This window comes from Ranitomeya variabilis, chromosome 2 (assembly GCF_051348905.1).
Source record: "Ranitomeya variabilis isolate aRanVar5 chromosome 2, aRanVar5.hap1, whole genome shotgun sequence".
Taxonomy (NCBI): domain Eukaryota; kingdom Metazoa; phylum Chordata; class Amphibia; order Anura; family Dendrobatidae; genus Ranitomeya; species Ranitomeya variabilis.
In genome coordinates this window covers 636,890,919-636,918,083 of record NC_135233.1, presented here as the reverse complement: position 1 = coordinate 636,918,083, position 27,165 = coordinate 636,890,919, and the positions used below count along the sequence as shown (strand labels likewise).

Sequence of the window (27,165 nt, the reverse complement as noted above, 5' to 3'; positions counted from 1 at the left end):
TATTGCAAGAGGACTGTGAACACCACAGCAGTGTTTTTTATACTTTCCTTCCTTAAATAAGATTTGGTTCAGGTGATCACGTAATCAGAAGCACATTAAGTAGAATGAGGTGTACTCTGGTTGGAATTCAACTGACACTGGAATGGAAGTGAGACATGCAGAGAAGCAGATTTTTATAAAACTTTGTAGTGGTCTCTTAATTTTTGCCAGATATGTATAAACCCTGATTCTGTACCTGTGTCTATCCTTGAATGAATAAGGTCCAATTTATGAATCGGTTTGTCCTTATCTTTCCCTAAACCTGCTGTGTCTATACCTGTACCTATCCCTAAACCTGCAGTGTCTGAACCTGATCTTATTCCTTATACATCAGTGTCTGAACCTGTTTCGATCAGTAAATCTTGCATTGTCTGAAACTGATCATATCTCTGAAACCTGGAGTGTATGAACGAGTGCCTATTTCTAATCTGTTGTTGCTGTGCAACATTAGTGTTTAGTGAGTACACTTGCTACTTCATTGAAAGTACCCTGTGTGAACTTGTCTCAGTCTGTCTTTTCCATACCAATTATTGTATGCGTCCTGTGTGAACGTGACCGTCTACTCCTTGTGAACAGAGTCCTGTCCTGCCTGTCTGCGTTCCCTGCCTGTCTGCGTATGTGTTTCCCTGCTTGACCATGTCTGCGGATACTTGTCCATCCAGTCTGAACTATGTCCTATCCGTTTCAGTGTTCCAGTCGTACCTGCCAGTGACCCAGTTGTTCCTGTCCCTCCAGTCTAAGGCTACGTTCACACTAGCGTTGTGCGCCGCTGCGTCGGCGACGCAACGCACAACGCACGCAAAAACGCGGCAAAACGCACGCAAAAACGCTGCGTTTTGCGACGCATGCGTCGGTTTTTGCCGAAAATCGGACGCAAGAAAAATGCAACTTGTTGCGTTTTCTTGGTCCGACGCTTGCGGCAAAAAAGACGCATGTGTGGCACAACGCAACAAAAAAAAACGCATGCGTCCCCCATGTTAAGTATAGGGGGCGCATGACGCATGCGTCGCCGCTGCGTCGCCGACGCAAATCCGACGCACATTAGCTTAACGCTAATGTGAACGTAGCCTAACACCTGTCTGCCTGTATAGCAGCATATCTTGTAGAAGGCTCCACTGCCGTGTGACCGAGGTCAGTCCTGGTGTGTAGCACCTGATCACGCATCTCCATGCTCTTCTTGGATCACGACATCATCAGTTGCCATGCATTCGGGGTCAGTCTTTGGGAGGCATTTAGTTACACCACACCAGGCTATCCTCGGTCCACTATCCACACTCAGTCTAAACAGTCAGAGAACGAGCGTAACAAAGTTCAACTCGACCCCCTTTTGTCGCATTCAAAAAAAGAAACACATTCAATATTGCAGAGTTCAGAAATATGTGATCTATCAAAATATAAAGTAAATTAATCTGATTGGTAAATGTAATGAGAACAAAATGAAAACTCCAGAATTATGTTTTCTTGGTCGCTGCAACATTGCAATAAAAGGCGATAAAAACATCTTATCTACCCCAAAATGGTACCAATAAAACTGTCAGCTCGGCGCCCAAAAAATATGCCATCATCCAACCCCAGATCACAAAAAATGGAGACACTGCGTCTCGAAAAATGGCAACATTTTTTTGTTATAAACTTTCGATTTTTCTCAACACTTAAATTAAAAAAAAAACCTATATATGTTTGGTATTTGCGTTCTCGTAAAGATGTGGAGAATCATAATGGCAGGTCATTTTTAGCATTTATTGAACATATATATATATATATATATATATATATATATATATATATATATAACAGTTGTGGAATTGCACTTTTTCTGTAATTTCACAGCACTAGGATTTTTATCCCATTTTTCAGTACACTATGCGATAAAAACAATTCTGTCATTTAAAAGTACAACTTGTCACGCAAAAAGCAAGCCCTCATATGGCCATAATAAAAAAAAAGTGATGGCTATGGGAGGAAGGGAAGCAAAAAAATGAAGACGCAAAAAATGAAAATCGCAAAGTGGTGAAGGGGTTAAAAGGAAGAAATGTTTTAATGTTTTAAATGTTTTGTTTTTACATGACAAAAACCTGGCATTTTAACCCTAAGTTTTTCAAATCTGACCTGTGTCACTTTATGTGTAAATAATCCTGGAATGTTTCAACATCTTTATTTTTAAGCTGATTTTTTTGTGACACATTATACTTTATGTTAGTGGTAAATTTAGGTTGATAAGTTTAGAGTTTATCTTTAAAAATATTACATATTTGACAAAAACGTCAAACAATTAGCAATTTTTCAACTTTGAAAGTTTATACCTTTAACCAAGAAAGTCACATTGCACTAAATAGTTACAAATATCTACCTTATTCTTACCTTACGTAAGCACCATTTATAAAATGTCCTTTTAGTTTGTTAGGATGTGTAAAATTTCAGCAGCAATTTCTTATTTTTTTTTAATAAGGAAATTAACAAAATGCATTTGTTTAAGGACCTATTCAGTTTTGAAGTGACTTTCCAGAACCTATACATTGGAAAACCCCCAAAGTGATACCATGTTAAAAACAGCACCCTTTAACTTTTGTTAGGTTCTTTTCAGAAATTAACGCAAAGTGGAATGACAGGAATGAAAAATGTATATTTTTACCACTACAATGTTGCTAACGTCTGAACAAGCCACTATAGCTAGGCCATTTCTTCACCATGGAACCATACAATCACAATTTCAGTGTGCTAATGGTGGTGATGGCTGATGCAGGTGTAAGGAAGTGTTGATTTCATCCACTTTTCCCTCCTTCCCTACCTCCTGCTGTGAAAATATGTGGAGTGATGTAAAACATCATGATGTTTGTATGTTTAATGATTAGAATTGCTAGAGAATTATGTTGGGCCCAGCCATAAGTAGTTGACAGTGATATTTAAAGCTAATAGTTGGGACTAGCCCAGAGAGGAGGAGCTAAGTGAAGGAATTGAAGAGAACTTCTGGGTAGAACGGGAGATAGTAACGAGATGGCAATAGTAGCAGACTTCAGGTCTGGCTAGTCAGCGAAACCACATGCAGTGGGTGCTTGTCACAGCCCTGTTGCAGAATATCCTGGGGCTAGGGGCTTCTTCTCTATCCGTAAAGCTAGGGGCACCCCAGTTATCCCTACTCTCAGTAATTATTTCTGATGGTGAAGATGCTTGCTGAGCTCCTAAATCAGCCCTTATCTGTCCCCTCTCCCTCTTAGGGTACCGTCACACAGTGCCATTTTCATCGCTACGACGGCACGATTCGTGACGTTCTAGCGATATCGTTACGATATCGTTGTGTCTGACACGCTACTGCGATCCGGATCCCCGCTGAGAATCGTACGTCGTAGCAGATCGTTTGAAACTTTCTTTCGTCGTCTAGTGTCCCGCTGTGGCGGCATGATTGCATCGTGTGACACAGGTTGTATACGATGTGCGCACAGTAACCAACGGCTTCTACATCGCAAATACGTCATGAAATTATCGTTCCAGCCCCGTGTATTGCAACGTGTGACCGCAGTCTACGACGCTGGAGCGATAATCATACGACGCTGCAACGTCACGAATCGTGCCGTCGTAGCGATGAAAATGGCACTGTGTGACGGTACCCTTAGGGAAGTGAGGAGTTGTAGTGTATAAGAATTAACAAACCTGACTAACAATGGAAGACGTACAGGGATGAATGAAAATACCAATCATACAAATATACACTTACAAACAAAGTGGGACAATGGGAAGGAAGGACAAAACAAATAGGAGAGGATGATGATATGCACACAGAAAAATCACCAAGCAACAGTCTTCTGAACAACACTCCAGGAGCTCTCGACTGAACACATTAAGTCCTAAAGTGCTAGCAGAAACCTTATTGCTTAATATGATAGTGAAGTGCTTCTAATCAGTGCAAGAATAATTGAAATCAGACACTGCAATATTCTGGCCCCTCTCTGCCATGGTAAACCCATGACAGTGCTTTTGTGGCAAGAGTGAGATGACCAAGGCAGGTAGTAAGCTCCTACGAGAATAGCAACAACGAAAAGGAAGTGAGTAGTGAGTTGGCCCAGAGAAAAAAAGAGAGAAAAGGACGAAGTATCAAGGCATGCGGCAGGAAGCCTAGTGGGACGGTACAGAGTTGTCTGTCAGTCATGTAACTTGCACAAAAAGGAAGGATAAGTGAGCAGAAGAGGAAATGCCCTTGTGTGGTAGTCCAGAGACATCAATAAAGCGTAAAGTTAAGTAGCGACGATATTGGCAGAGAAAACTACCCTGAGGGGAGAAGTATAGGACTCTTGCTTGCTGAACTGTGTACGCTGTTATTGGGGACTAGAAGGCTCTTGGAATAGTGTGCAGGGCTGTGTTGAGGCAGAAGAGCTAAGCAGAGTAGAAAGTGAAAGTGACTTCAGGAAAAAGAAGGGAAAGTGCATGAAGATGTTCCAAGTCAAAACAGACTGGCTGACAGAATACAACGGCATCATGAGTCTGCAAGGGTGTATAGCCATCACAGCAAAAGTCCACACACCCAGCCAGGACCCCCATTTCCATGTAGCGTGCAGTTTGAAGCAAGAGTACCTCACCCACACCTACTGTTCCGAGCCACATTACACAGCAAAGTATCAGCTATAGTGTATAGCTGACAGTTGCTGCATTTTCATTTTTTAAGGGGGGGATGTTATTTTCTTATTTCTCAGGTCTGTAAAAAGACATTAGCATTGCTGGTAAATAAGGGATTAACATGGCTGTGTACCTTTTTATACTCACTGTATAATACATGACATAATATTATACAAAATACAACTAGAAACATATCACTTGCAGAGGTGTCACTGAAGCCCCGTTATAATTAAAAAATGATAATGAGTAGCCATGTCACATGAGGAGATGCAACTCATAACTATAACTACGTTCCTAGGTTAGTGTAAACCTAGCAAATTTGTAGGGTCCCTTGTCAAATCATGTATTCCTGCTTGTTTAGGTTTCGTCATTCACAAAGCAGGTGTAGCTCATATCCAAATTTTGGCTGCACTCAGCACACGAATGGTAGACAATGTGCTATAATTGGTCTTAAAGGGAATCTGACAGCAGATTTTTGCTATGTAATCTGAAGACAGGAGGAGATAGAGGCAGAAACACAAAACTCAGGGATGTGTCACATGTCAAAGTGTGTATTGTTGTTTACTAAGTGTGAAAGATATATCATGATTTATCACTAAGAGATTAACATTGCTGGACTACCTTAGTCCAGCAACGCCCCCATTATAAGCACATCTTAGCTCTGCTTCATGCTAAATCTAAAAGCTCTGATTGTGTAAGAACTGCTGCACCCAGTAATTTAAGTGATACATCGTTGGATTCAGCTTCTTCTTGCCTACATCTGTGCTCAGATGAGGTTGCAAAAACCTGCTGACAGATTCCCTTTAAGGGACATTAGGCAAACTTGATTATAGATGTGGCTCCTGCAGCCCGCACGTCTGGCCACTACACACATAGATTTCACATGTTTACTTGCCCCGCAGACCTGTCACATCCTGGAAGTGGAGGGTGAGTAGAGGGAAAAACCTGCATTTCCTCCTTCCGTCTTTACCGACTGAGCTGCTACTTGGATCCATTTACAGAGGAGCAGTCAGTACAAAGCTGACCCTGTATACAGCGGGATTTGGATGTTTCGCCCCCAGCAGTTGGCCCCCGGGTACATTTTGCCCTGTTTATACCCTGTTTTGCCCCCAGAATTTTGTGTTCGGATGTTTCACCAGTTTGTCCTTGTGGTTCATGAATTCCCGTCCGTCATCAATCCACATGTCACAAAAGTACTGTACAAAGTGCTGCACTTCTGTCACATGTTAATCAACTGTTTCCATCTGACGTCACGGGGAACCGCTAGACTTCACTCCGTGACCCAGGGAGCTGCACCTGTGACAAATAAGTATCATCCTGGGGGACAAATGCTGGGGACGAAATGTGCGAGGGCAAAATGCACCCGGGGGCGAACTGCTGGGGGCAAAACATCCTATAACTGTATACAGCACTAATCCAACAGACTTCCATCAAGATATCCATCCGGGATACACATGAAAATTTGTGCTCTTACACAAAATGCTGATGCCAATGCAGGAGTGCCAAAAGAGGAGAGTCAGTGTTTGGAGTTGAATTCTCAGTGGTGCTTTCCTCGGCTGAGGGGAATGTCATTGTCCTTTGCACTGATTTATGAGGGTTGATCCTACTGGCGCATTCCCTTTAAATGTTCATAATGTGAGCAAGTTGAATACAAGAAGAGTGAATCTTTCTCTATTATAAAGATATGGAAGGGCAGACTGTATGAAAGGTTGGCACAAGGCTTTGTGGTAAGTCATTGGATTTCAAGAATGTTTGGATGACTTCCCAGCAATATTTATTACAATCATTCTTACTTGGTATGTCTCTAATCAGTGTTTTGACAATGGCAAAACAAAAGCCTTTTTTTTGGCACCTATCCATTCTATTTTTCTATTCACTTGGTTTATTTTATCATAGCAGATAAAGATCAACCCGATGTGAATGTAGAGGTGGAGTATGTGTTCTATGAAAGTGAGAAGTGTTTAAGATGGGAACATCCCCTTAAGTATAACCCCCTTAAGTAGTTACTACAGCTGTCAAGCAACAAAACATGTGTTGACTAGTGATGAGCAAGTGTACTCGTTGCTCGGGTGATCTCCGATTATTTGTTAGTGTGCGGAGATTACCTTTTCATCGCCTCAGCTGAATGATTTACAGCTACTAGCCAGCCTGAGTACATGTGAGGATTCCCTAGCAACCAGGCAACCCCCACATGTACTTAGGCTGGCTACTAACTGTAAATCATTCAGGTCTGAGACTATCAAGATTCAGTTACACATTTACCAGGAAAACAACAATTAGGAACACAAAATAATTGAAACACATTTAATAAATATTTTCTTACTTTTGTTGATTATTTACAATTGTTTTCTTCCAAGCTTCTTTGTTGGTTAGCTCTTCACTCTTATATTTTTCCTGTTCCTGAAAATAAAATGAACAAAATATGCAGCAACGTGATGAATATGAATAACATTGATGTTTATCTAACAAAACCCCTGCAGGAGCCCTTTCTGGCATAAAGTCCTACAAAGGATGAATTAAAAGCAAAAATGGAGATGGTTGTACTAAACAGTCATGGGAAGGCTTGTGGTTATGTAGTAGCAAGTGAAGAATTGTGGATGTTTTGGTTATAGAGCAAAGAGAACAAATGTGGTCTCACTGTTCAAGTATTTTAAAAGGTCACAAGATTTTGGTTCGTGAACATGCAATGTTGTGGCTTTAGATCCTTCTATACATCATTATATTGCATCCCAATACCTGTCCTACTATTTAGAGATGTATAGTACATATACAGTACTATACAGATTAAGGAATTTTTAGGCAGGGAGGAGGGACTGGGAGTCTCCACGCAAGTAGCCTGCGGCTAGGATCCTGTTGAGGTTGCTGATATAAAGGGGGTGGGTGCCGATCCTGCTTGTGAGCAAGACAAACGGAGGAAGGAGGATCGGTTTCCAGCACACCAACCAGGTAAAAGCCATTAGGGTGATTAAGGGCGCACTGCAGCACCAGAAACGCATCAGGTTGTTTTAAATGTTTTATTTTTAATCATGTTGGAATAAAATCTTGGCTTTTACCTGGTTGGTCTGCCGGAAACATATCCTCCTTCCTTCCTCCTAAGGAATTTTTAATTATGGCTGTTGAATGTACTTTATATTACAACTATTTTCCCATGCATCTGACCTATGACGGACAATGAAGACTGCGCCTGTCACAGGCAGGCACGCACAGCGCAGGCGCCGGATTTAAGAAGAAACAGCGCGAAGGGGGCGGCAACCACATCCCCAGAAGAGAAGAGTGACGGCCGTTGGGAGATTCACAGAGGAGGCTTCGGACCGCCTCCAGGTCTGCAGACAGGTAGTTAGGGCAAATTTTAAAACGCTTTATTGAGGGAATAACGGAATCAAAAACTAAAAGAGCCACCTTGTTAGACTGCAGCATTACTGCTGCACAAGGTGGCTCTTTTAGTTTATAATGGCTGGAGGGGGTGACAGTGGCCCTTTAAACAGATCTAAACACACACTGCCATTTTTCCATGGGACAGGCTACACGATGAAACACATAGGTTTACACCTTCAGCCTATGTTCACAGACAATATGTTTTTTCCAAAGACAAAAAAAAAAATATTGGCAGTAAAAACGCTTCTTGTTTTGTTTTTGCAGGGTTTTCTTTTTGCTGCTTTTTGTGCAAATTAAGTGCGATTTGTCTACAGTGCATGGTTAATATAGTTTTACTAGCTGTTTCCAGCCAGCGCCGGCCGGCCGTAAAGTAAAAGCAGAGCACAGCGGTGACGTCACCGCTGTGCCACCGCTGTGCTGTGCTTTACGGCCGGCCGGCGCTCACAGTCAGTGCGGGAAGCAGACGGCCAGGGACCTGACGGACATCAGAAGGTGAGTATGTACTGGTTTTTTTTACATTTACAATAGTAACCAGGGTAAACATCGGGTTACTAAGCGCGGCCCTGCGCTTAGTAACCCGATATTTACCCTGGTTACCATTGTAAAACATTGCTGGCATCGTTGCTTTTGCTGTCAAACACGACGATACACGCCCATCTGACGACCAAATAAAGTTCTGGACTTTCAGCAACGACCAGCGATATCACAGCAGGATCCAGATCGCTGCTGCGTGTCAAACACAACGATATCGCTATCCAGGACGCTGCAACGTCACGGATTGCTATCGTTGCAAAGTCGTTTAGTGTGAAGGTACCTTAAGAGTAATGGAAGAGATCCATCAAGTAGGTTATTGGAAGGTGACAAAGTTTTCACTTTTCTTAAAATGATTTTCATACAGTCACATGAGCTACTAATTTAAAGGCAATCTGTCAGTAAGATCAACCCCTGTAAACACATACAGTATGTGGATATGCCGGTCTTTGAAAGCAAGATCTATCAACACCATCTTCTATCTGTTGCATCACTCTAGAGCAGTGTTTCCCAAACTCCAGTCATCATGGCCAGCAACAGATTGTTTTCAGAAGTTCTGTAGTATTGTGCAGGTGATGGAATTATTATCAAGGCATCAGAAAATGCCACAGGTTCTCTCACATCTGCAATACTAAGGAAATCCTGAAGACATGATGTGTTGGGTGCCCAGAGGAATGGAGTTTTGGAAACACTGCACTAGAATAATTAGCGTTTTCATTCATGTGCAAATGTCATCAGGCACTAAGTGCTCTGGGCGTGACAGAGCACTTTCCAAACCTCTGCCTCCCGAGGTTGTTTTCCTGGTAAGCACCAGTCTCTCTTGCTTGACTAATAGCTATCAATCAAGCTAAAGACGCTGGTGCTGCACGACAAAACAACTTTGAGAATGATGCTCGGGAAGTGCTCTGTCACACTCAGAGCATTTAATAGATGGATTACAATACCTCATTCTCTGCAATGTAGCAACAAATAGAAGAAATAAAGGTGTCGATGAATTTAGCTTTCAAAGACTTGCATACCCATATATGCGAATGGGGGATTGATCTTACCAACAGATTCCCTTTAAGAAAAGGCAATAGAGCAATAAAGCAAGACAGCTAATACTCAGGATGTAAAGTTCCCAAACCTCTTCAGAAGCCTTAATTAGGTCAAGCTCGAGGGGAGCATTTGGAGGGATACATTTATAACCAGACTCCTTTAGTGCACTCATAAGTAATGCCCCCATCGTTTGGTCTTCTTTTGTCAATTCCTCCTTGTGATTGTACATCAATTCAAACAAATACAGAGACATCTTGGGTCCATGCTGAAAAAGTAAAAACAAGTTCTCAATAATTCCAAATATCATAAACAAATATACATTGCAAATTAAAGATTATTACATTCTTCAATACTGAAAATGCAATACCAAGAAAGAAAAGTTTTGGAATTATGGAAATCAAAATATTCATACATATTTTAATGATATGCAAATAAGCTGAAAAAAATAGAAACCTCTCCATTTATTCATTATAGAGAATGTGCACCACACACAGTAATACTGTCATGATCCATTTTTGGATTTGTGGCAGCTCTGGTTCCAGTCTAAATTTAAATGTAGCTTCTTTCCTTTCAGGCCAACAGGGGTTAATGTCAGTTTTCCTTGATTGCTGCAGCTGCTGAATTGCTAGGTCAGCTGATGTGGGTGGTGACCACTCCCACCATCCTTTAAATAGTCACCTGATGCATCAGCTGACTGTTAGTGATAGAGTTATTATATGCAGACCAGCCCTGGAGTGTGCAGCTCTCTGGTATCAGGGCTGAATCTGCTACTTCTGGAGTTTGGGGTCCTGTTTCCGTGTCCTCTGCGGTGAGGAGCTTGGCAGCTGTGCCTGGAGCTAAGTTTTGTGTTTTTACATTGTCTGTCTCATGCTTGTCACTACCCCCTGTGTTTGTACCATCTACAGTGGTGAGGCTAGCGCCCTTGCCGGCCAGTGCACTACCCAGGGCAGTGTGAGGTAACAGCGAGGGACGAGGTTCGTGACAGCAGCGGGGAGGAGGACCCACTTAGGGCATTAAGGGAGTGCAAGGACAGGCTCAGGTGCCTGGAGCTCAGGAAGTGTCCCACCCCTCATTCCCTGTTGTTAGGGCCTTCCTCTCCCCTTTACCATCCCAATGAGTGTGTGGTGTGCCGTCTGCTGACTGACCCTTGTGGGGTTCATAACAAATACACTTTTTACACACCTTGGCATGCTATCAATGAGGTTTATAACGACTGCCTGAAAAATGTCCGCTAACGCTGAAAGCGCTTTGTGTATGCAAATCATTAATGCCTCATTTGCATATAAATTATTATGCACAGTAAACATACAATAATCCCATACAGATACTATGATATTGAGATCAGGGTTCGGAGAGGGGGACGCATTATTACTTCCAGGACCAGGTGTTCTTTTTCACGCTAAAAATAGACCTGAATGACATTTGTTGTATTGTTTGGGGTCATTGTCCTGCTGCAGAATACATTTTGAGCCAATCAGACATCTTCCCAATGGTTTAACATGAAGGATAAGTAACTGCCTATGTTTCTTAGCATTGAGTAAATCATTAGTTATGACCAAATCCCAACCTCCATTTGCTGAAATGCAGCTCCAAATTTACAAGGAACTTCTATAATGCTACACTATTGTCTTCTGACACTCATTATTGTACCACTCTCCAGTCCTTCGGTAACAAACTGCCTCTTTCACATCCAAAAAGTTCAAATTTTGACTCATCAGACCAGAGTATCTGCTTCTATTTTTCTATGCCCCAGTTCTTATGCTTTAGGCCACAGTTGACTGACTTGGCATTGCTTCCATGTAGAAGTTATGTTTTTTGGCAAATTTCTTAGACCACTTCTGGAAAGATTTCTCTGAACAGTAGATGGATGTAGATGGGTCTCATTGGTTGCTGCCAGTTTCTGACCTGATTAACCCCTTCATAACCCAGCCTATTTTGACCTTAATGACCTGGCCATTTTTTGCAATTCTGACCAGTGTCCCTTTATGAGGTAATAACTCAAGAACGCTTCAACGGATCCTAGCGGTTCTGAGATTGTTTTTTCGTGACATATTGAGCTTCATATGTTAGTGATAAATTTAGGTCGATAATTTTTGCGTTTATTTGTGAAAAAAATGGAAATTTGGCGAAAATTTGGAAAATTTTGCAATTTTCAAATTTTGAATTTTTATTCTGTTAAACCAGAGAGTTATGTGACACAAAATAGTTAATAAATAACATTTCCCACATGTCTACTTTACATCAGCATAATTTTGGAAACAACATTTTTTTTTGCTAGGAAGTTATAAGGGTTAAAATTTGACCAGTGATTTCTAATTTGCACAACAAAATTTACAAAACCATTTTTTTTAGGGACCACCTCACATTTGAAGTCAGTTTGATTGGTCTATATGGCTGAAAATACCCAAAAGTGACACCATTCTAAAAACTGCACCCCTCAAGGTACTCAAAACCACATTCAAGAAGTTTATTAACCCTTCAGGTGTTTCACAGCAGCAGAAGCAACATGGAAGGAAAAAATTAACATTTAACTTTTTAGTCACAAAAATGAACTTTTAGCAACAATTTTTTTATTTTCCCAAGGGTAAAAGGATAAACTAGACCCCGAAAGTTGTTATACAATTTGTCCTGAGTACGCCGATACCCCATATGTGGGGGGAATCACTGTTTGGGCGCACGACATGGCTCGGAAGGGAAGGAGCGCCATTTTACTTTTTGAATGAAAAATTGGCTCCAATCTTTAGCGGACACCATGTAGCGTTTGGAGAGCCCCTGAGTGCCTAAAGATTGGAGCTCCTGCACAAATGACCCCATTTTGGAAACTATACCCCCCAAAGAACTTATCTAGATGCATAGTGAGCACTTTCAACCCCCAGGTGCTTCACAAATTGATCCGTAAAAATGAAAAAGTACTTTTTTTTTTTCACAAAAAAATTCCTTTAGTCTTAATTTTTTCATTTTCTCATGGGATACAGGATAAAATGGATCTTAACCCCTTACTGACATCGGACGGGTTAGTACGTCCGATGTCAGCTCCCCTGCTTTGATGCGAACAGCAGATCGCTGCTATGTAGCAGAGGCGATCGTGCTGTGCCTGCTTCTAGCCTCCCATGGAGGCTATTGAAGCATGGAAAAAGTTTTTAAAAAAAAGTAAAAAAAAATGTGAAAAAAATAAAAAAAATATAAAAGTTTAAATCACCCCCCTTTCGCCCCAATCGAAATAAATCAATAAAAAAAAAATCAAATCTACACACATTTGGTATCGCCACGTTCAGAATCGCCCGATCAATAAAAAAAAAAAAAGCATTAACCTGATCGCTAAACGGCGTAACGAGAAAAAAATCGAAACGCCAGAATTACGTTTTTTTGGTCGCCGCGACATTGCATTAAAATGCAATAACGGGAGATCAAAAGAACGTATCTGCACCGAATTGGAATCATTAAAAACGCCAGCTCGGCATGCAAAAAATAAGCCCTCAACCGACCCCAGATCATGAAAAATGGAGACGCTATGAGTATCGGAAAATGGCACAATTTTTATTAATTTATTTTTTTTAGCAAAGTTTGGAATTTTTTTTCACCACTTAGGTAAAAAATAACCTAGTCATGTTAGGTGTCTATGAACTCGTAATGACCTGGAGAATCATAATGGCAGGTCAGTTTTAGCATTTAGTGAACCTAGCAAAAAAGCCAAGCAAAAAACAAGTGTGGGATTGCACTTTTTTTGCAATTTCACCGCACTTGGAATTTTTTCCCGTTTTCTAGTACACGACATGGTAAAACCAATGATGTCGTTCAAAAGTACAACTCGTCCCGCAAAAAATAAGCCCTCACATGGCCAAATTGACGGAAAAATAAAAAAGTTAAGGCTCTGGGAAGGAGGGGAGTGAAAAACGAACACGGAAAAACGAAAAATCCCACGGTCATGAAGGGGTTAAAATGTGTTCGGCAATTTCTCCTGAGTACACCTCACATGTGGGGGTAAACCACTGTTTGCAGAGCCCCTGATGTGCCTAAACAGTGGAAACCCCCCACAAGTGACCCCATTTTGGAAACTAGACCCCCCAAGGAACTTATCTAAATGTGTGGTGAGCACTTTGAATCCCCAAGTGCTTCACAAAAGTTTATAACGCAGAGCCATGAAAATAAAAAAATCATTTTTTTCCTCAAAAAATGATTTTTTTAGCCCGTAATTTTTTATTTGCACAAGGGTAACACGAGAAACTGAACCCCAATAGTTGTTGTCCAGTTTGTCCTGAGTACGCTGATGCCCAATATGTGGGGGTAAACCACTGTTTGGGCACACATCGGTGTTCGCAAAGGAAGTAGTGACGTTTTTAAATGCAGACTTAGATGGAATGGTCTGCGGGCGTCACGTTGCGTTTGCAGAGCCCCTGATGTACCTAAACAGTAGAAATCCCCCACAAGTGACCCCATTTTGGGAACTAGACCCCCCAAGGAACTTATCTAGATTTGTGGTGAGCACTTTGAACCCCCAAGTGCTTCACAGAATTTTATAACGCAGAGCCGTGAAAATAAAAAATCTTTTTTTTCCCCACAAAAATAATTTTTTAGCCCCCATTTTTTTATTTTTCCAAGGGTGACAGGAGAAATTAGACCCCCAAAATTGTTGTACAATTTTTACTGAGTACGCTTATGCCCCATATATTTGGGTAAACCACTGTTTGGGCACACGTTGGGGCTCAGAAGGGAGGGAGCACCATTTGACTTTTTGAATGCAAGATTGGCTGGAATCAATGGTGGCACCATGTTGTGATTGGAGACCCCCTGATGTGCCTAAACAGTGGAAACCCCTCAATTCTAACTCCAACACTAAAGGTACCTTCACACTAAGCGACGCTGCAGCGATATCGACAACGATGCCGATCGCTGCAGCTGTGTGGAAAAATAAAAATAAATATATTTTATTTATTTAATTATTTTCCCTACCTATGGGGGTGATAAGGGGGGCTTTATTTACAATTTTTTTAATTTTGATCACTGTGATATAACCTATCACAGTGATCAAAATGTACCTGTAACGAATCTGCCGGCCGATTCGGCGGGCGCACTTCGCATGCGCCCGCCATTTTGGAACATGCCGGCGCCCATCAAAGATGCCATACGGACACTGGGAGGGTCCCCGGGTCTCCAGCGGTATGGAGGGTGGGATCGGACAGTGGGGGGGGGGGCACTGGAGGGGAGAGGAGGGGGAGGAAAGCAAACATATCAACGACATTAATCACTTAAAACAGAGAATCACAGACGTTATTCACTCTGTTACACCAGACGTCCTAACCTGTGTGTGGCAAGAGCTTCACTATCGTTTGGATGTGTGTAGGGCAACAAATGGAGCCCACATTGAACTGCAATGAAAAGGTCAAAAGTGCACCATGACATTACGGACACACTGAATATATGTGTATTGTGTACTATGAGAAATAATAGTGTGCCATGCTTAATGTGCAATACAAGTGTCATGTATAATGCATTTCACGTGGATGTGAGAAGGAGATTCCACACCACATATTCGCAGCAGTTCATAGTACAATATATGTGAATAGGGTTAGTAATGTCTGGGAAAAAAAACTATGAAGGAAGACTTATATAAGTTTTCTAGGATATAAAAGATTGCCTCCTGCCCTTGCATGTGTCCCAGGAAAACTGAGTAAAAAAAAATCAATGGGGTTGTAACACCAAGCAGCAATTTTAAACAGGGTACGAATCAACCTAATGCCGGGCCTGTTGATGACATTTCTTAAAGGGGTTATTCCAAGAACCCCCAAATATTGTACCCATAATGTAATTCGGATAACAGCCTTTGCTAGTCACATAGTCACATGTCAGGACAGGCTGCAGTCTGAAAATGCTTCCATGGCCTGTATCTCCACTGATAGAAGATCTATGACATCAGAATAAGTAATTGAAACAAGGGAGGACTAGCACCACTTAAATGATCAAATACAATAAAAAATGGGCTCATGTGCCATATATAAAAAAAAAATGATCAAACAGGAAACAAAAAATTGTACATCTAGCACCAGTGAGCACATAATAACAAGCTAGAGGCATTTGTAAAATGGAGTGTACAAAAAATACCTTTATTGTTTATAAAGTGCACGGGGAATAATTAAAAACATTTAAATAGTTGGAAAAAATGGATACCTAAGATCCTACAATGCCCTGCACATGAGGAAGGAGATTTAGCAAATCTGAAAACTATACTACATTTCTAATAAGAAATATTTGCTAACATTATTATTATACCTAGTATATATTGAGATAGAATCTTGGAGATGGGAAAACCTCTGTAAAAGAGTGCTGTGGACAGGTGTGAAATGGGGCTATCCTAAGAATGGGTCATCAATATTATATTAGTAGACAACCCCTTAAACTTTGCAGCCCAATTAATCCACCTTTACCTAAATAATTTTCTGTATCTCTACTAGGCCAATTGCTACATTGTCTCAGCACTGCCCAAATAAGACAGTTCAAAATGCTAAAATTAACTTAATATTATCTTGTCCCTCTCGTGCATCTCCAACCTGCTGTCCAAACTATACAACTGTGTCCGAAGTTTGTCCCATGCTTCCCTCATACTCTGGAGCTTGTTAACCCAACTAACAAGGCTCTCCCTGGATTTTGAAACCTTTAAACCCACCTCTTCAAGAATGCCTACAACTCACAAATGACCCTGTTGCCTGTGACGTTTCTTGCGGGAGTTGGGTGTTCTCCGCTCGCTCTGTCTCTTACAGGGCACACTGCTGTCTTGCCTGCTCATCACTTCTCATTGGAGCTGGCAAGTTAGCAAGATCCTACTGAGCATTCCTCAGAATTGACACCTCATGCCGCTTCAGTTGAGCTGGGGCTAGCTCAGCCCCTGAAATTTATGTCACCGATGACGCTTCATTTCAAAGTTGGGGCAGAGGCTGAAGCATTAACCAGAGTCTCTGATGACGACTCATTTGTGATTCACAGCAAGCACTGGGGGTTCTCAAGTGAAGCGTCATCACACAGGTAGTATAAAATAAAATAAAGCAGTTGGATAAAGTAGTGAGGGAGCAATAGGGACTTTTTAATTAGAGTATTTCAGAAAAAAGGTTACATTAGAGGTTAGACATTAAATAGACATTTATAATTAAAATAAATTTTAGTTTTGACCACCCCTTTAAGGCATATGGTATGGGGTTGCATCATCCCATGTGACATATTGATGGGCACATCAAATTTCATATTCTTTAGAGCACACCGTGATTTTAGTTATATACTGCAATACTTTGGTTTTGCAGTATAAAGAACAAGTAATCAGATAATTGTGGGATCAAGTCCCCAAAGAGAAAAAAAAATAAAGTTTTAAAAAATATAAGAAATTTGAATCACTCTTACTCCCTCATTAAAAATAAAAAAATTTAAAAATTGGTACAATAAAAATATAATTAACCCATACCGTAAAAGCTGTAAAGTGAAGAAAAAATAAGAAGAGATCAAAATGTTGTATTCACCCATAATGCTATTAATAAAAATGCAAAAATCATACCCTCATAAAGTTCCATAAAATGTCATGGGTCTCAGAATTTCTTTTTTCAAATTACAGATTACAGATAATTGTACTGACCTGAATAATTATGTTGCTAGGTCATCTTAACTGCCCAATAAACACCATAAAATCAAAATTTAAAAAGTGGCAGAACTGTATTTTTTCAATCCACAAATAAATTCAATGCATTTGGAATTTTTGTTCCCATGTTCCTTTACATTGTATATTAACCCCTTTACCCCCAAGGGTGGTTTGCACGTTAATGACCAGGCCAATTTTTACAATTCTGACCACTGTCCCTTTATGAGGTTATAACTCTGGAAACGCTTCAACGGATCCTGGTGATTCTGACATTGTTTTCTCGTGACATATTGTACTTCATGATAGCGGTAAAATTTCTTTGACATTACTTGAGTTCATTTGTGAACAAAACAGAAATTTGGAGAAAAATTTGAAAATTTCACAATTTTCCAACTTTTAATTTTCATGCCCTTAAATCACAGAGATATGTCACACAAAATACTTAATAAGTAACATTTCCCACATGTCTACTTTACATCAGCACAATTTAGCAACCAAAATTTTGTTTTGTTAGGGAGTTATAAGAGTTAAAAGTTGACCAGAAATTTCTCATTTTTACAACACCATTTTTTTTTTAGGGACCACATCTCATTTGAAGTAACTTTGAGGGGTCTATATGATAGAAAATACCCAAAAGTGACACCATTCTAAAAACTGCACCCCTCAAGGTGCTCAAAACCACATTCAAGAAGTTTATTAACCCTTCAGGTGTTTCACATGAATTTTTGGAATGTTTAAATAAAAATGAACATTTCACTTGTTTTCACAAAAAATTTAATTCAGATCCAATTTGTTTTATTTTCCCAAGGGTAACAGGAGAAATTGGATGCCAAAAGTTGTTCTGCAATTTGTCCTGAGTACGCTGATACCCCATATGTGGGGGTAAACCACTGTTTGGGCGCACGGCAGGGCTCGGAAGGAAAGGAGCGCCATTTGACTTTTCAATGCAAAATTGGCTGGAATTGAGATAGGACGCCATTACTCGTTTGGAGAGCCCCTGATGTGCCTAAACAGTGGAAACCCCCAAAAGTGACACCATTTTGGAAAGTAGACCGGGTCGTTACAGATGCGGCAGTACTAAATGTGTGTACTTTTATTGTTTTTTTTATTTAAATAAATGTATTTATTGGAACAATATATTATTTTTTTATTTTATTTTATTAATTTATTTAGGGTTTTTTTTTTTTGGTTTTTTTTTAACACATGTAAATATTTTTTTTTTACTTTTTTACTTTGCCCCAGGGGGGACATCATGCTATAATGTCAGATCACTGATTTGACACTTTCCACAGCAGTGTGTCAGATCGGCGATCTGACAGGCAGTGCAGGAGGGTTGTCGGCGCCTGCTCTCAGGAGGCGCTTGCAAGCCACCTCCCTGCAGGACCTGAAGGCCCCGGAGGGAGGAGGACAGAGGAGACGCTCGGAACTACACCGTCGGTGGTCATAGGGGCCCAGACTACCTCGATGGGATAGTACGTCTAATGTCAGAAAGGGGTTAAAATAAACAGTGCCATTCAAGGTTATATCTCGTCCTTCAAAAATCAATCCCTCATATTGCGATGTTGACAGAAAAAAGAAAAAGTTATAGGAATGGAAGAAGGAGAGGAAAAAACAAAAGTCCAAAAATACAAAATCACCTCATCATGAAGAGGTTACGTACAAATTAATCCTTTAGTGACAAAGCTCTATTTTTCAATTCTGACGTGTTAATTTATGCGGTAATAATTTTTGAATGCTTCTACATATTCAAATGATTCTGAGACTGTGTTTTGATAATACACTGTACTTAACATTAGTTGCATATAAGGGTTGTAAATCACCAAACAATCCCTTATTCACCAGGCTCAGCCAATTTTGACTTTAATAATCAAGCCCATTTTTCAAATATGACCAGTGTCACATTATGTGGTTATAACTCTAATAATAATAATCTTTATTTTTATATAGCGCTAACATATTCCGCAGCGCTTTACAGTTTGCACACATTATCATCACTGTCCCCGATGGGGCTCACAATCTAAAACTAGAATGTTTCTATATATCCCAGTGAATCTGAGATTGTTTTTTATCTTGACACATTGCACTAGGTTAGCGGTAATTTTTTTGTGACACCATTCTAAAAACTGCACCCCTCAAGGTGCTCAAAACCACATTCAAGAAGTTTATTAACACTTCAGGTGTTTCACAGGAATTTTTGGAATGTTTAAATAAAAATGAACATTTAACTTTTTTTCACAAAAAATTTACTTCAGCTCCAATTTGTTTTATTTTACCAAGGGTAACAGGAGAAAATGGACCGCAAACGTTGTTGTACAATTTGTCCTGAGTACGCCGATACCCCATATGTGGGAGTAAACCACTGTTTGGGCGCATGGCAGAGCTCGGAAGCGAAGGAGCGCCGTTTGACTTTTCAATGCAAAATTGACAGGAATTGAGATGGGACGCCATGTTGCGTTTGGAGAGCCACTGATGTGCCTAAACATTGAAACCCCCCACAAGTGACACCATTTTGGAAAGTAGACCCCCTAAGGAACTTATCTAGAGGTGTGGTGAGAACTTTGACCCACCAAGTGCTTCACAGAAGTTTATAATGCAGAACCGTAAAAATAAAAAATCATTTTTTTTTCACAAAAATTATCTTTTCGCCCCAAATTTTTTATTTTCCCAAGGATAAGAGAACAAATTGGACCCCAAAAGTTGTTGTACAATTTGTCCTGAGTAAGCTGATACCCCAAATGTGGGGGTAAACCACTGTTTGGGCGCATGGGAGAGCTCGGAAGGGAAGGAGCGCCGTTTGACTTATCAATGCAAAATTGACAGGAATTGAGATGGGACGCCATGTTGCGTTTGGAGAGCCACTGATGTGCCTAAACATTGAAACCTCCCACAAGTGACACCATTTTGGAAAGTAGACCCCCTAAGGAACTTATCTAGATGTATGGTGAGCACTTTGATCCACCAAGGGCTTCACAGAAGTTTATAATGCAGAGCCGTAAAAATAAAACAAAAATTTTTTCCCACAAAAATTATTTTTTAGCCCCTAGTTTTGTATTTTTCCGAGGGTAACAGGAGAAATTGGACCCCAAAAGTTGTTGTCCAATTTGTCCTGAGTGCGCTGATACCCCATATGTGGGGGGGGGAACCACCGTTTGGGCACATGGGAGGGCTCGGAAGGGAAGAAGCGCCAATTGGAATGCAGACTTAGATGAAATGGTCTGCAGTCGTCACATTGCGTTTGCAGAACCCCTAATGTACCTAAACAGTAGAAACCCCCCACAAGTGACACCATTTTGGAAAGTAGACCCCCTAAGGCACTCATCTAGATGTGTCGTGAGAGCTTTGAACCCCCAAGTGTTTCACTACAGTTTATAACGCAGAGCCGTGCAAATAAAAAAAAAAAAAATGTCCACAAAAATTATTTTTAGCCCCCAGTTTTGTATTTTTCCAAGGGTAACAGGAGAAATTGGACACTAAATATTGTTGTCCAATTTGTCCTGACTACGCTGATACCTGATATGTGGGGGGGAACCACTGTTTGAGCGCATGGCAGAGCTCGGAAGGGAAGGAGCATCATTTGGAATGCAGACTTAGATGGATTGGTCTGCAGGCGTCACATTGCGTTTGCAGAGCCCCTAATGTACCTAAACAGTAGAAACCCCTTACAAGTGACCCCATATTGGAAACTAGACCCCCCAAGGAACTTATCTAGATGTGATGTGAGAACTTTGAGCCCCCAAGTGTTTCACTACAGTTTATAACGCAGAGCCGTGAAAATAAAAAATCGTTTTTTTCCCACAAAAATTATTTTTTAGCCCCCAGTTTTGTATTTTCCCAAGGGTAACAGGAGAACTTGGACCCCAAAAGTTGTTGTCCAATTTGTCCTGAGTACGCTGATACCCCATATGTTGGGGTAAACCCCTGTGTGGGCACACGGGAGAGCTCGGAAGGGAAGGAGCACTGTTTTACTTTTTCAACGCAGAATTGGCTGGAATTTAGATCGGACGCCATGTCGCGTTTGGAGAGCCCCTGATGTGCCTAAACAGTGGAAACCCCCAATTATAACTGAAACCCTAATGCAAACACACCCCTAACCCTAAACCCAACGGTAACCCTAACCACACCTCTAATCCAGACACACCCCTAACCCTAATCCCAACCCTATTCCCAACCGTAAATGTAATCCAAACCCTAACCCTAACTTTAGCCCCAACCCTAACTTTAACCCCAACCCTAACTGTAGCCTTAACCCTAGCCCCAACCCTAACCCTAGCCCTAACCCTAATCCTAACCCTAATGGGAAAATGGAAATAAATACGTTTTTTTAATTTTTTAATTTTTCCTTAACTAAGGGGGTTGATGAAGGGGGGTTTGATTTACTTTTATAGCGGGTTTTTTTGATTGGCAGCCGTCACACACTGAAAGACGCTTTTTATTGCAAAAAATATTTTTTGCGTTACCACATTTTGAGAGCTATAATTTTTCCATATTTGAGACCACAGAGTCATGTGAGGTCTTGTTTTTTGCGGGACGAGTTGACGTTTTTATTGGTTACATTTTCAGGCACGTGACATTTTTTGATCGCTTTTTATTCCGATTTTTGTGAGGCAGAATGACCAAAAACCAGCTATTCATGAATTTCTTTTGGGGGAGGCGTTTATACCGTTCCGCGTTTGGTAAAATTGATAAAGCAGTTTTATTCTTCGGGTCAGTACGATTACAGTGATACCTCATTTATATCATTTTTTTTATGTTTTGGCGCTTTTATACGATAAAAACTATTTTATAGAAAAAATAATTATTTTGGCATCGCTTTATTCTGAGGACTATAACTTTTTTGTTTTTTTGCTGATGATGCTGTATGGTGGCTCATTTTTTGCGGGACAAAATGACGCTTTCAGCGGTACCATGGTTATTTATATCTGTCTTTTTGATTGCGTTTTATTCCACTTTTTATTCGGCAGTACGATAATAAAGTGTTGTTTTTTGCCTCGTTTTTTTTTTTTTTTCTAACGGTCTTTACTGAAGGGGTTAACTAGTGGGACAGTTTTATAGGTTGGGTCGTTACAGACGCGGCGATACTAAATATGTGTACTTTTATTGTTTTTTTTTTAATTTAGATAAAGAAATGTATTTATGGGAACAATATATTTTTTTTTTTTCTTTATTTAGGAATTATTTTTTTTTTACACATGTGGACATTTTTTTTTTTTTACTTTTTTACTTTGTCCCAGGGGGGGACATCACAGATCGGTGATCTGACAGTTTGCAAAGCACTCTGTCAGATCACCGATCTGACTTAGAGCACTGCAGGCTTACCAAGCGCCTGCTCTGAGCAGGCACTCGGTAAGCCACATCCCTCCCTGCAGGACCCAGATGCCGCGGCCATCTTGGATCCGGGACCTGCAGCGAGGAAGGAGGTAGGAGACCCTCGGAGCAACGCGTTGCTGCGGGGGACTCAGGGAAGCCCGCAGGGAGCCCTCTCCCTGCGCGATGCTTCCCTATACCGCCGGCACACCGCGATCATGTTTGATCGTGGTGTGCCGGGGGTTAATGTGCCGGGGGCGGTCCGTGACCGCTCCTGGCACATAGCGCCGGATGTCAGCTGCGATAGGCAGCTGACATCCGGCCGCGATCGGCCGCGCTCCCCCCGTGAGCGCGGCCGATCGCGCTGGACGTACTATTCCGTCCTTGGGAAGTAGGGCCCACCCCACATGGACGGAATAGTACGTCCAAAGACAGAAAGGGGTTAAAATGTGGATGTGAAAACCAAAAAATACGTTTTTTCGGGTAAAATGTGGTTTTAGCCCCATATTTGTAATTTTTACATTGGATAATAGACAAAGATGGACCTGAAAATTTGTTATGCAGTTTGTTTTGAAAACAATGTGGTCAAAAACTGCTGTTTGATCACATGGCAGGGCTAGGAAAGGAAAGAGTTATTTGATTTTTGGAGTGTAAATTTGAGAGGAATAGATTGTGAATGTCATGACCCATTAGCAGAGCTCCTGATATACCAAAACAGCAGAAACCCCCCACAAGTATCATACAGGTGATTCATGAAACTTTATAAAATTTAAATGTGAAAACAAAAAAGTTAGTGTTTTAGCACACAATTTGTAATTTCCACGAGGGGTAATAGTAGATAATGGACCCGATAATTTGTTATCCAATTGACTGGGCTGTTAATTTATAAGGTTATAGTCTGTTCAGGAATGACCGCACAATTTAGCGAGAAGGAGAGGTTTGTTTATATGTTAAATCGTCAGTAAAACATCATACGTGATAATATCTGTAAGGCCGGAGTCACACTACCGATGAATACGGACGAGTGCTATGCGATAAAAAAATCACATGGCACTCGGACCAGTAGTCATCTATCAGGCAGCTCACATTACCGTATTTTTTCTCGGCCATTTTCAGTGTGCGAGAGAAATCTCAGCATGCTGCGATTGCCCCCGACACTCAGCCGAGACTTGGCTCACTCGCACCTATATAACCCTACGGGTGCGAGTGAGACAGCGCACATCACTCGGATATCATCCGAGTGATGTGCGTTATAAGCGGACCCCAGCAATGGAGATGGAGATATTTACTTCTCCGCCTCCTCCACAGCTGTGCTCCGATCTTCTCTGTGCGAGAGGCTCAGAGCACAGACGCATGACACTCGGCTCCTGCTCGCAGCAGCCAAGGGTCATTAGCATATCGCTTCCGATGCTCTAGCATCGGATGCCATACGCTCGCCTGACGCCAGCCTAAGGCTGATAAATATGTAGAGACCCTGTGAGTGGAGATAAGAAGAAGGCGAAAAAATAACAAAATACTGATATGGGTTTGTTATAAGTATCCAAATATAATGGAAGTGAAAAGGCTGACTTCAAATGTATGTCATAATTTTCATATTTATATATTTTTTTAAATATTTAGAAAATTATCCATTATTTCCTCTATACTTCACAAATGTTTGCTGCTTTGCGTTGGTATGTCACATAAAATCCCAATAAAATACATTTTAGTTTATGGGTATAACATGAAAAATGTGGAAAAGTTCGAAGGTATCCAAAGGTACCTTAATGGGGGGCGCGGCTGCAGTGGAGTGGGGGTCACAGGAGGCAGGGTTGCTGCTTCACTAGAGGGGTGATGCTGCAAGCCCTGGGCTCTCAGATGATGTTGATCGGGATCCCCTTTCCTGTAGATTTTCCTGCAGTGGGCTCAGGAAAAATGCCATTGCATGTGGCGCATTCGCAGATCTCGGAGGACGAGATTCACATTCAGTCAGAGCATGGACTGTGATGTTGGTACCGGCTGCGAGTCTTCTGACCAGAACTCAAGAACCTTATATATGCTTATGAGCAGGGGTGGATTAAGGGTAGCCAGGGTCCCGGGCTGTTCAGACACTGTGCCCCCCCCGGTCATGTGACGGAGGGTCATGTGACGGGGGGGGGGGTCATGTGACGTGGGGGTTATGTGACGGGGGGGTTATGTGACGGGAGGGTCATGTGACGGGAGGGTCATGTGACGGGAGGGTCATGTGACAAAGATTTTGTATGCCGCCACCATAACACGGTAGACACTTGTGGCCGGGCCCTACTCTACTGTAACCTATTAAATATTTGTTAAAATATGCAATACAATTTAACCCCTTCACCCCCAAGGGTGGTTTGCACGTTAATGACCGGGCCAATTTTTACAATTCTGACCACTGTCCCTTTATGAGGTTATAACTCTGGAACGCTTCAACGGATCTTGGCGATTCTGACATTGTTTTCTCGTAACATATTGTACTTCATGATAGTGGTAAAATTTCTTTGATATTACCTGCGTTTATTTGCAGAAAAAATGGAAATTTGGCGAAAATTTGGAAAATTTTGCAATTTTCCAACTTTGAATTTTTATGCCCTTAAATCACAGAGATATGTCATGCAAAATACTTAATAAGTAACATTTCCCACATGCCTACTTTACATCAGCACAATTTTGGAACCAAAATTTTTTTTTGTTAGGGAGTTATAAGGGTTAAAAGTTGACCAGCAATTTCTCATTTTTACAACACCATTTTTTTTTAGGGACCACATCTCATTTGAAGTCATTTTGAGGGGTCTATATGATAGAAAATACCCATGTGTGACACCATTCTAAAAACTGCACCCCTCAAGGTGCTCAAAACCATATTCAAGAAGTTTATTAACCCTTCTGGTGCTTCACAGGAATTTTTGGAATGTTTAAATAAAAATGAACATTTAACTTTTTTTCACAAAAAATTTACTTCAGCTCCAATTTGTTTTATTTTACCAAGGGTAACAGGAGAAAATGGACCCCAAAATTTGTTGTACAATTTGTCCTGAGTACGCCGATACCCCATATGTGGGGGTAAACCACTGTTTGGGCGCATGACAGAGCTCGGAAGCGAAGGAGCGCCATTTGACTTTTCAATGCAAAATTGACTGGAATTGAGATGGGACGCCATGTTGCGTTTGGGGAGCCCCTGATGTGCCTAAACATTGAAACCCCCCACAAGTGATACCATTTTGGAAAGTAGACCCCATAAGGAACTTATCTAGAGGTGTGGTGAGCACTTTGACCCACCAAGTACTTCACAGAAGTTTATAATGCAGAACCGTAAAAATAAAAAATCATATTTTTCACAAAAATTATTTTTCGCCCCCAATTTTTTATTTTCCCAAGGGTAAGAGAAGAAATTGGACCCCAAAAGTTGTTGTACAATTTGTCCTGAGTACGCTGATACCCCATATGTGGCGATAAACCACTGTTTGGGCGCATGGGAGAGCTCGGAAGGGAAGTAGCACCGTTTGACTTTTCAATGCAAAATTGACTGGAATTGAGATGGGACGCCATGTTGCGTTTGGGGAGCCCCTGATGTGCCTAAACATTGAAACCCCCCACAAGTGACACCATTTTGGAAAGTAGACCCCCTAAGGAACTTATCTAGAGGTGTGGTGAGCACTTTGACCCACCAAGTACTTCACAGAAGTTTATAATGCAGAACCGTAAAAATAAAAAATCATATTTTTTCACAAAAATTATTTTTCGCCCCCAATTTTTTATTTTCCCAAGGGTAAGAGAAGAAATTGGACCCCAACAGTTGTTGCACAATTTGTCCTGAGTACGCTGATACCCCATATGTGGCGATAAACCACTGTTTGGGCGCATGGGAGAGCTCGGAAGGGAAGTAGCACCGTTTGACTTTTCAATGCAAAATTGACAGGAATTGAGATGGGACGCCATGTTGCGTTTGGAGAGCCACTGATGTGCCTAAACATTGAAACCCCCCACAAGTGACACCATTTTGGAAAGTAGACCCCCTAAGGAACTTATCTAGATGTGTTTTGAGCGCTTTGACCCACCAAGGGCTTCACAGAAGTTAATAATGCAGAGCCGTAAAAATAAAACAAAAATTTTTTCCCACAAAAATTATTTTTTTAGCCCCCAGTTTTGTATTTTCCCGAGGGTAGCAGGAGAAATTGGACCCCAAAATCTGTTGTCCAAGTTGTCCTGAGTGCGCTGATACCCCATATGTGGGGGGAAACCACCGTTTGGACGCATGGAAGGGCTCGGAAGTGAAGGAGCGCCATTTGGAATGCAGACTTAGATGGAATGGTCTGCAGGCGTCACATTGCGTTTGCAGAGCCCCTAATGTACCTAAACAGTAGAAACCCCCCACAAGTGACACCATGTTGGAAAGTAGACCCCCTAAGGAACTTATCTAGATGTGTGGTGAGCGCTTTGACCCACCAAGGGCTTCACAGAAGTTTATAATGCAGAGCCATAAAAATAAAACAAAAATTTTTTCCCACAAAAATTATTTTTCAGCCCCCAGTTTTGTATTTTTCCGAGGGTAACAAGAGAAATTGGACCCCAAAAGTTGTTGTCCAATTTGTCCTGAGTGCGCTGATACCCCATATGTGGGGGGAAACCACCGTTTGGACGCATGGAAGGGC

At 41.2% G+C, this 27,165-nt stretch overlaps 1 protein-coding gene across 1 annotated transcript in view; it reads right to left on the bottom strand.

Moving 5' to 3' along the window:
- The window catches only part of LYST (lysosomal trafficking regulator), a 591,077-nt gene that overhangs the window by 223,773 nt on the left and 340,139 nt on the right, over window positions 1-27,165 (bottom strand). The window contains exons 31-32 of the mRNA XM_077289098.1: window positions 9,680-9,856; window positions 6,971-7,047 (exon numbers count right to left, since the gene is read on the bottom strand). Of these exons, the coding sequence (XP_077145213.1) occupies window positions 6,971-7,047; window positions 9,680-9,856 (254 nt within the window). The remainder of the gene's footprint in view (window positions 1-6,970; window positions 7,048-9,679; window positions 9,857-27,165) is intronic.